The following is a 10,733-nucleotide window of genomic DNA, read 5'->3' as shown; positions in this document are numbered from 1 at the left end:
AACCATCAAGAAATTTCCTAGTCATGATTAAAAAATTTAAATCACATGGTGGCCAAAACATGTAATTTAAAAGATTTAGAATGCTTTGAAGGCAATGTCATAAGCACTTGGTATTAAAAAATATTAAGCATAAGAAATTCAATACCAAGCAATAAGGTATAACCTCAACAAAGAAATCCAACAATGAATATTAACAACAATGATGCTAAGCACAATCAGCAAATCAAATCAATAATCCAACACTTATCATCTAAAACAGAAAATTAAACTAACTAATTAACAAAGCAATTAACTAATTAACTAACTAACTAATGGAGATGATGGTGGATGATGGTTGGAGGAGGGCAAGAAGAGAAGAGAAGAGAAAAGAAGAAAAGAAATAGAGAGAAGAGAAGAAAGGAAGAGTATGTGAAGCAGGGGTGTGTTGTGCACACGTGGGCCACGCGTACACGAGACTGGGGAAAACAGAAGGTGACGCATACGTGTGGGTCACGTGTGCGATGAATTTGTGCTAGACACACACTATAGAGTCTTCTTCCATTGAGTCTGAAAGTAATATTGAGGAGGATGCATAACCTCCAAAGTATATTGTAAGTGAAGAAATGGAAGAAATGGATTAAGCAACAAGTTCTCTTAGTGATGATGATTCCACATCAATGTTTAATCTCCTTGAGTTTGTTGAATCTTCCCCCATGGAATTGGAATTGGATGTTGATATAAACTTCACTCAACCTCCGACTTAGGACTTGAGTGATGGGAATGATCTAGAAGAATTTGATAAGGAAGATATTAAATTGGAAGAAAGTTACAAAGAGGTGGAGGTAATTCAAGAAGAGGAAAAAAGAATTGCAATTACCTTGCCAAAGCCGGTTGGAGCCTCTGTCACTAAGCAACCATCCATCACATCATTTGAGTGGGTAAAACTCATATCCTTAAACTTCATTGTCTCACTTGAATATGGTTTGCTTGAAACAAATGGTCAACTTAGAGCTCTTTGTGGCTTTAAGAGCAAAAAAGAGATGGTTAGTGGTTGAAAACACAATTCTAGGTTCATTGTGGTTGGATCATCAAGGTTTAGATTCGAAGGTTGGTGTAGAGCTCAAAGGCTTAGGTCTAAAAGGATGATTTGGTGCTTGAATGAGAATTCGGAATGCTTGCCACCTGATTGGAATTGTAATGATCAACTTGAAGACGGGTGTGAAAACAAGATATGGGATCCCGGATTGCAAAAGAATGATTAACTTTGAGAGCTCATAACTTTTGTAGAACTCCATCAAATCTTGATGCACCTAATTTTGAATTTTGAAGCATCTTGAAGATTCAAGCATTGTTGAAAGTTCAAAGATGAATACAAGCATAAGTCAGCATGACAAAGAGCTTACCAAATATCCAACTTAAGGACTATAACTAAAAGTACTAGGTAGGAGACACCCCACCACGGTAAACTCTTTTCATTTTTCTCTTTTGTATATATTGGTAAATAAGTTTAATTTCATGTTTAGTTTGGTTGGTTGAGTTTATTTGGTAGTATAGTGTGTTAAATAAGGTTTGGTAGTGTTTAGGTGACTTTTTGGATGTTTAGACAACTTTATTTGGTATGAAAAGTTGAAAAATCTTTAAAAATAAATGCGCACGATCCTACGATTTCACCCTCCCGCGTATGTGGCCATATTGCCACATGTGCATCCTTGTGTTTTTGGACCATATTGCGTACGCAGCTCCCATCTGCGTACGCGAGTAACTGAGACAGTAGTAAACTGCCACGTACGTGCTCTACTGATGCGTACGTGAGATATAAAAAAATTCAAATCACGCGTACGCATGACCTTCTGCGTATGCATGACCCCCTATTTCATACACCTTTCTTCTCTTCTCTTCTTTCCCTCGTTCAACCATCATCCACCATCTACCTCCATCTCTATTCATTAGTTAGTTGGTTTGAATTTTCTATTTTAGTAGATTAATTGGTTAGGATAGGTTATCTTTTGGTGATAAGTGTTGGATTATTGATTTGATTTATTGATTGTGCTGAGATATTACTGCTGATTACCAACATGATGCTATTTTAGCATCGTTTTTGTGAATGTTCATTGTTGAATTCCTTTATTGAGGTTATAATTTGTGACTTGGTGTTAAATTCTTCATGCTTAATTTTGTGCATACCAAGTACTTATGAAATTGCCTTTAAAACATTCTAAAATATTTGAATTGTATGTTTTGGCCACCATGTGATTTGATTTGATCATTATCTATCATTAGGCAATTTGCTTCTATTTGATGCATTTGTTGTTAGGTAATGATTGATTATGTTGATTTTTATTTACATCACCAAGTTTGTGCATTGATATTGTGGAATTGTGAAATTAGATTGTAAGCTCACCTAGGGACATTTTTTTGAAATTCTCAAGCTATATGAACCATGCTTGCCATGTGATTGATTTTACTTTCTATCTCTCTTTTTTAAGTTGCATAGCACCTATGTGCCCCACTTTATGTCAATTAGGTGATGCGAACAAAAATTCAAAGTGTGTCATTGATTGATGTGTGAGTTTTATGTTTTCTTCGGTTCATTAAATCCTCTTGAACATCAACTAATTTCCATTCATTATCCATTTCACAATTACTTGATTCTTGCTTGAGTGCTTTTATGCCCCTTTGTTACTTGTTTGTTTATCTTAACCTATAAGTTTTCGTTAAAGTATCTCAAGCACACTAAAATGAGTGAAGTGCATACTTATTTTGTGCAATTGTGACGTAGCTTTCAATGCTAGTGTGTGAGTTCTAAACTTCACACAACTTAGAATTCACACACTATTTTCATCAATGCCACAACCTTATTAAACTCACTTCATTTTAGTGATTCTTATCTCATTCCAACAATCTATACTTCCTTGCTTTTGCATTTACTCGTCTTACTATCCTGTTTTCTATCTTTCAGGATGAGTCACCGTAAGGAAAAAGAAAAGCAGAAGAAAGAACATGCAATAGCCAGTTAATCCACCAGCTGAAGGTGGCAATCCGTGTAGTCACCATACCCACTTGCTCATCTTTGAATGTACGGAGGACCGTGTAAATTTTTAAGTATGAGGAGGTCATCCGACTAATCGACCAAACTTGGGTGAAAAACTTCTAATTCCAAACACTTTCACTTTTTATTTTATTCTATTACTAGGTCTTTTAGAACTCTTAGTTGCATTTTTCTTGGTTTGTATATATTTTAGAGCTATATTTGTATTTTTCTTAGTTTATTGCATTTTCTTTCATATATGCATATATCTAATAAGGTTAGTCAAAATAATGAAAATTTCAAGATCAATTTTTTTTATATAGGGCATTGACATCCTAATTAATTTGAGTTAAAATATTTTTCATTGAAACATGCTTGAAAATACATTGTGAAACATGGTTTTTGAGTTAAGAGCACACAACCTTGTGAGTTTTGAGTCTAATTGTGTGGTTGCATCATATAACCACTATTTTTATTCTTGTGTGTTATTCTCTTTCTATGATTGTAATCTTTGATTTGTCTGATTCTTTATGTCCATTATTTTGTGTATGAATGCATTTATACGATTCAGGCCTTTATTCCATTTGAGCTAACTTACCCAAATGGTCTTACCCTTTTATCCACCTTTGTTAACCAATTTTGAGCCTATTTTAATCCCTTTTATTCTTAATTTAGCACATCACTACCCCTAATTAAAAAATAATAAATGTCCTTAATTTGGATCTTTGATTAGCTTAGGCTAGTGAGAGTGTGTATCATTTAAGTGTGGAAAAGTTTGGGAACATTGGTTGAGATAAAAGTATATTTTGTAGCTTTGTTGAAAATTTTGGTAATTGGGTATATACACATGCATTAAATATTTAAATCATATGGATTGATACTCCTGTATATATTTTATTTTAAAAAGAAAAAATAAAAAAGAAGGAAAAGAAAAAGGAAATAAAAAAAAGAATACAAAGGGGACAAATGTTACCCCCAAAAAGAAAAGTTTGAGAAATAAAAATGCATATGTGATGTGAATTGAAAAGAATGCATGAGTATGTGAAAAAGTGAATAATGGGTAGTTAGGTTACATTAGAATTGAATAGGTTGTTGTAAGTTAGGAGAAATTTTAAGTTAATCAAAGATTCAAATTCTAGTCCACTTAACCAAATACATCCTCACATTTACCTTAGCCCCATTACAACCTTGAAAAGTCCTCATTATACTTGTATGCATACATTAAATAATTGTTGATTGTTAGATAAAAAATAAGTCTTGGAAAGCAACATTAAGAGAGAATTGAATGAATCAAACCAATACACTTGAGCAATTAGAGAATATACACATCCGGTGAGGGGTTCGATTGCTTAATTCTATGTTTCCACCGGTTATTATTTCTTATCTTGCAAGTTTGTAAATTCTTCTCAATAACTCTAATCAATTGTTGGATATGACTTGGTTATGATTGCTTTAGCCCTTATATTCATATATGTATTTTTGGAAATTGATTTATTTCGACCAAGTAGTTGCATGCATTTAGATAGAATGCATATAGATAGTTTGCATTGAATAAATGTTGCATCCCTTAGTCTTATCCTTCTTGAGTTTAGCATGAGGATATGCTATTATTTAAGTGTGAGAATGTAATAAATCTACATTTTCTGGTATTTATTTGCTTTAGTTGGGTGGATTTTATTGACTTCTCTTACATTTATTCATTGAAATAGCATAGTTTTGTGAATTTTTCCAAATTATGCTTAGTAATGAAAATCATGCTTTTTATGCTTAAAATTGCTAATTTTAATTTTACGTCTATTTCATTTAATATCTTAATGTGTTTGTTTAAGTGATTGAAGGTAAGGATGGCTTGGAAGGATGAACGAAAAGCATGCAAAAGTGGAGAAGTTCATGAAGAAGTGAAGGATTTGTAGAGTTGTCAATCCTGACCTCTTCGTACTAAAGTGATCATAACTTGATCTATAGATCTATAGAGATCCAAATGAGGCGGTTTAAGTGGCATTAGAAAGCTAACATCCGGGGCTTCAAAATGATATACAATTATCTATGGTGGATGTGTGTTAAGATGTCCATGTACGCAGCCAAAGTGCCGCATATGCGGAATATAAAAAATGTGACTCACTTAAGGCAACACGTGACCAGCGATTTCTGGAGCATTTTGAGCCCAATCCAACTCATTTTTTATGCTATTGAACCAGGGATTGAAGGAAGAATGAACAAAGTAGTCATAATATAGTTTTGGTGATGCTTTAAGTTAGATTTCTAGAGAGAGAAGCTCTCTCTTGTCTCTAAAATTTAGGATAGATTAGTTAAATCTCTATTAGATTTAGGTTTTGATACATGTCTTGATTTAATTTTCTTTGTAATTTTTTGTTATTACATCTTTGTGCTCTTACTTTCACTTGTTATTTCTTTTATTTTGTTGCTTTTGATCTTATGAACCCTTGATTTTAATTTTCATTCAATGTAATTTGATGTTTCTATGTTTATTGTTGCTTAATTGAGTTGCTATTATTATTATCTTGTATTTGGTAGCTTTAGATTTTATTATTATTGTAATTTACCATGCTTTTGTTTTGTACCTTCCAAGTGTTTAATAAAATGTTTGGTTTGGTTTTAGAGTAGATTTTAGCACTTTTGGCTTGAGAATGAGAACTTAGGTTCCTTGATGTCATTGATATCCAGTGTGATTGGTAATTTAGGGTTGTTAGTTGGTTTTAGGATCAATTATATCCACTTGACTTCACCCTCCGATGTTAAAGGAAAATTAAGTGGAATTAACCCTTTCTAATTACCATGTTGTGGTCAATGATCTAGATAGAAAGCCTTGACTCTTAATCCTTGCCATGAGTGTTTTTAGCATTTGATTTCTTTGTTTAATCTTTACTTTCTTCCACATTTACATTTCTTGTTCATCGTACTAAAAATTTCATAAATTCTCATAACCAATAATATGCACACTTCCCTGCAATTTCTTTGACAGACGACTCGATATTTAAATACTCTCAGTTTTTATTGGTTTGACTTAAGTGACAAACAAATTAAATGTTGATTGAGAGTTACCTGTTGGTTTGGATCTATACTTTCACGGAATTATTTTGTGAAAATTTTGAACCAATGATTTTTCTCACTCACAAATGTGTAGTTAAATTTCAAACCACCCACATTGAACATAACCCACAAACACCATCCCCTTTATTTGTTGCAAAGTCAAAGAATCTTATCACAAATAATACAGTCCAATCTAACAAAGCAGTAACATCTAATCTCTATGCACATGCATCTCAGCAATAGAGGATCCCTAACGACATCAACATCCAGTGTTGAACAAGTAAAGGGACCTATATTCACCACAATTGAACCCAATTTTATTCCGAGGGAAAACCACCGGACTCGGGACTTTGTGTTTTCGCCATTTTGCCATCTTAGTAAAAAAAACAGCTATTTTCGCAGGAAATCCATTTTAATTCCTTTAATCAAACCTCTAATCTTAGATAGTAGCAACATCCAACAAAAAAATTCATTGTATATGAGTGTGTCATTATATGCATATGATCTGATACAAAATCCACTTACAACCAATTTTCTCATACCAAAATCAATCAAGTAACACCCATGAATAGATACTAAATTATTAGTACTTTCAGGTGAGGCTTCACGACGCGAGCAAGAGGAGTCTGACGTGGCATTCGTTGGAGCAGAGATGGAAGCCAGCGTCGAGTTGTCCGGCTGAGAAGGGAAGCTTCAATGGCACTGCGACAACAACATGCAGCAGCAGCGGTGCATTGTGAGTGAGATTTAAACTCCTTCAGTTGCTTGCACGTGGGCGGCATGAAGGCGCTGCGGTGGTTTGGCCGAAACTCTGATGAAAGCGGCTGGTAGCATATGGTCGGGATGGAGGCGTTGCGGTGGTCTGGGGTGAGCTTCCAACACCGGCGGTTACTCGCATGTGGACGGATGGAGGCGTTGCAGCAGTTGACAGCAGATGAGAAAGGCGTACGTCGAACCTATTTAGGAATCGCTACTGTTGGATGGTTTTAGATGTTGCTGCAGTGAAACGGTGAAAAAGGGAGGTTTAGCTAGGGTTAATTTTGTTCATTATGGGTAAGTTGGGATATTGCTTCTTGCTTGTATGGTGAAAAGGGTTTCGGGGTCCAGCCCAATAGGAGTTGGTAAGAAGTTGGCTGGACCCCCTCTTGGTTTCCTAGCAGAATTGTATTTTTTTAGGATTTTTTCAAAAAAAGAAAAGAGAGGCGGGCCAATAGTCCCCTTTTGATGAGGCAAGGTAGTGAGTTGACCCATATTAATTTGGCAAGATAGACTGTATTTGGACAAATTTTGGTGGGATACCTACTTTGTCACTCCTATTAGTTCGGGTGTTAATGATGTTTATTGTACTAATAATATTATTGAATTTTTTTAATATTCTTATTAGTCCAAAATATATTAGTTCGTGTTGTAAAATAAATAAATAAGAAAGAGGAAATAGATATAAAATACAAAAGCGTAAATAGATAACTTTAATATTAATATTCACTAATATAATTATCTCAATATAATATAGATGGTTAATATATTTAATAATATATATAGTAATGTAAAAGTCACCAAAAAAATATATAGTAACGTAAAGAGAGAAGAAGAGAAATATTAGTAATATATAGAGAAAGAGAAGAGTATTATTGTTGTGTCTTGTTTCAAGCGTGGCTTCTCTTATTTATACAAATAACAAGTTTTCATTTTCAATCTTCATTATTTTTGAATTTATCTTTGATATGACCGTTACGTATTGGTTACGAGTTATAACTCGGTAGGACTCCTTATAACCGATGTATTAACTCTGCCGATTTTATAGCGATAAATGATTTTTGGTCGGTTACATCAAAAATAATCAATTTAGGAGAAAATGGTCGATTATCGTCTCCTAGTTATAAAGGGAAGCAATTGGAGTGCTTTTTGCAGGTGCTCCCCCTCTTGTTTCACTTGGTGGTCGGGACATATCGTGATTCATTGACAAGGTCGGCCAACCTCTTCATCAAGACGAATTATAGCTCGGCCACAACTAGGCAGGAATATTTGGCGCCCACCGTGGGGCCGAGAGTGTAGAAAATTTTCTTCACAGGTCCCAAATACCCTAGCATCTGTTAATGGCTGATGTACCTCCTCCGACTCCGTTCGAGCTCCTTCGGATGGTAACCGAGCTTCAACAGGCAAATCAGTGCATGGCTGAGGCAAATCAACGTATGGCGGAGGAAAATCAAAGGATGCAGCAACAAATTCAGCAAATAGCCAACGCTCGCCTTGAACATAATGATAACCATCATGAACAGAACGCCAATGACGAGCATCAATCCCAACCGACGCATGTCTCGGAGACTCCTCAGGATGATGATGGTGGGGGTCCTCATAATGACGAAACCTCCCCCAAGGATGAGGAAGATGAGCCCGACAACTCGGCAGGACCTTTCACAGCTGACATCATGAACTTTCAACTGCTTTGACAATTTACATTGCCAATGACTTTAACTCCGTATAATGGGTTAGGGGATCCAAAGCAGCATATCAAAAAATTCCGATCTATCATGATTGTTAACAGTGCATCTGACCCTATTTTATGCCGTTGTTTTCCGTCCTTTTTAGATGGTCCTGCACTTGACTGGTTTTGCTCTTTGCCTGCATATTCAATTTCACGTTTCCAGGAGTTAGCAAAGCAATTTGAAGATCACTTTGCAGCGTCAGCGATATATTTGCATGACTCTGACTATTTGACGACTGTTAAACAAGGCCCTCAAGAAAGTCTGAAGGACTACATTACCCATTTTACGAAGATAGCCATGCAAATTCCCGATCTTCATCCTGAAGTACACCTGCATGCCATCAAAAGCGGCCTTCGACCAGGAAAATTTTAGGAAGCCATCGCAGTAGCCAAGCCGAAGACTTTAGCTGAGTTTCGAGAGAAGGCCAAAGGACAAATTGATATTGAGGAGCTTCGCCAGGCTCGCAAGGCTGAAAAGTCGGCAACTACTAAAGACGACGATAGGTCTCGGGATAGTAAGAAGAGTTTCAGACCCACTCCCCGTTATGAGACGTACACCCAGTTTAATGTGAAAAGAGACGACATTATTAAAGAAATTTTGAATTCCAAGTTGATTAAACCTCCTCGTAAAGCTGGCAGTTATCCCGAGCCGAAGAATGTTGACAAATCCAAGTATTGCACATTCCATCAGAAGTATGGTCACACAACCAACGAATGTGTGATCACAAAAGTCCTTTTGGAGCGCTTAGCAAGACAAGGACATCTTGATAAGTTTATCTCAGGTCATATGCAGAAAAGAACCGTTCCTACTTCAGATCTGTCCCATGCAGGACCATCATCAAAGGACAAGGAAAAGGCCCCTGCTCAACCTAGGGGCATAATCAATTGCATCTCGGGCGGTTATGCTGGGGGTGGATAAACAAGCTCGGCAAGAAAGCGGACGTACAGGGCCATGTTGGCACTTGGAGATACCACCAACAATCCTCAACCAGTGCAGGAGATTTCGGAGATGACCTTCTGCCCAGCCGATTTTAGTTGCACTGACACCAACTTGGATGACCCTGTTGTCATCTCCATCCAGTTGGGCGACTTAATAGTTCGGAAAGTGTTGCTAGACCCAGGCAGCAGCACTGATGTATTATTTTTTACTACATTTGAAAAGATGAAGCTAAGTACTAACATTTTGCAACCATCTGTAGGAGACTTGGTTGGATTCTCAGGAGAACGCATTCCAGTTATGGGTTCAGTGTGGTTACAAACCACACTTGGTGAGCAGCCTTTATCTAAAACACATGATATCCAGTATCTTGTTGTTGACTATTTTAGTCCCTATAACCTTATCTTGGGAAGACCTTTTTTAAATAGATTTACTGCAATTGTATCCACAGTTCATCTGTGTGTCAAGTTTCCTATGCAGGATAATATTGTGGCCACGGTCCACGGCAACTTATAAGAAGCTCGGTATTGTTATAATACAAGCCTAAAACCTATCAAAAGAAGTAGCGAGCGACACATAAACTCTATCAATGTCGAATAGCCAATACTGGCCGAGCTTGATCCCAGAGCCGACTTTCAAGATCATCCTTCGCCAAATGAAGAGCTAACAAAGCTTATGCTAACGGACGACCCGATGAAATTTACTTTTATAGGAGCCTCCGTAAAAGATGAGGAAAGGGAGAAGCTCGTGGATTTTTTTTACAAGAAAACACCGATCTATTTGCTTAGACGTCTGGAGACATGCCAGGCATTGATCCATCTGTTATTACTCATAAATTGATGATAAGCCCAGCAGCCCGACCAGTATCTCAGAAAAAGCGAAATCTCAGAACCGAGAAAAGGCTTGCATCCATGGCTGAAGCCAAAAAGCTCATCGATGCAAATTTCATCCGAGAAATCAGGTTTATGACTTGGCTGGCTAACATCGTTATGGTAAAGAAAAATAATGGTAAATGGCGCATGTGCGTTGACTTTACTTATTTAAACAGTCCTACCCTCTACCTTCTATTGATACTTTAGTAGATAACTCTTGTGGTTATGGTACCTTGAGTTTCATGGATGCATACTCTAGTTATAACCAGATTCTTATGCATCCATCAGACCAAGAAAAAATGACTTTTATTACTGAATATGGTAATTATTGCTATAATGTCATGCCTTTTAGCTTAAAGAATGTAGGTGCAACATACCAGA

General features: G+C 36.4%; 2 protein-coding genes across 2 annotated transcripts; both read left to right on the top strand.

Annotated features, from left to right (window-relative positions):
* Nucleotides 1-8,523: 8,523 nt before the first annotated feature.
* LOC107494091 (uncharacterized) lies at nt 8,524-9,462 on the top strand. Its single transcript, XM_016115127.1, has 2 exons — nt 8,524-8,868; nt 8,917-9,462. Exons 1-2 carry the CDS (start codon nt 8,524-8,526, stop codon nt 9,460-9,462), a joined length of 891 nt encoding a protein of 296 aa, XP_015970613.1.
* A 33-nt stretch (nt 9,463-9,495) lies between these two features.
* On the top strand, nt 9,496-9,996 carry LOC107494090 (uncharacterized). The gene has a single exon (XM_016115126.1). The coding sequence runs from the start codon at nt 9,496-9,498 to the stop codon at nt 9,994-9,996; it is 501 nt and encodes a 166-aa protein (XP_015970612.1).
* The last annotated feature ends 737 nt before the right edge of the window (nt 9,997-10,733 follow it).

This window comes from Arachis duranensis, chromosome 6 (assembly GCF_000817695.3).
Source record: "Arachis duranensis cultivar V14167 chromosome 6, aradu.V14167.gnm2.J7QH, whole genome shotgun sequence".
NCBI classification, from domain to species: Eukaryota; Viridiplantae; Streptophyta; class Magnoliopsida; order Fabales; family Fabaceae; genus Arachis; species Arachis duranensis.
This window is presented reverse-complemented; position numbering and strand designations above follow the sequence as displayed.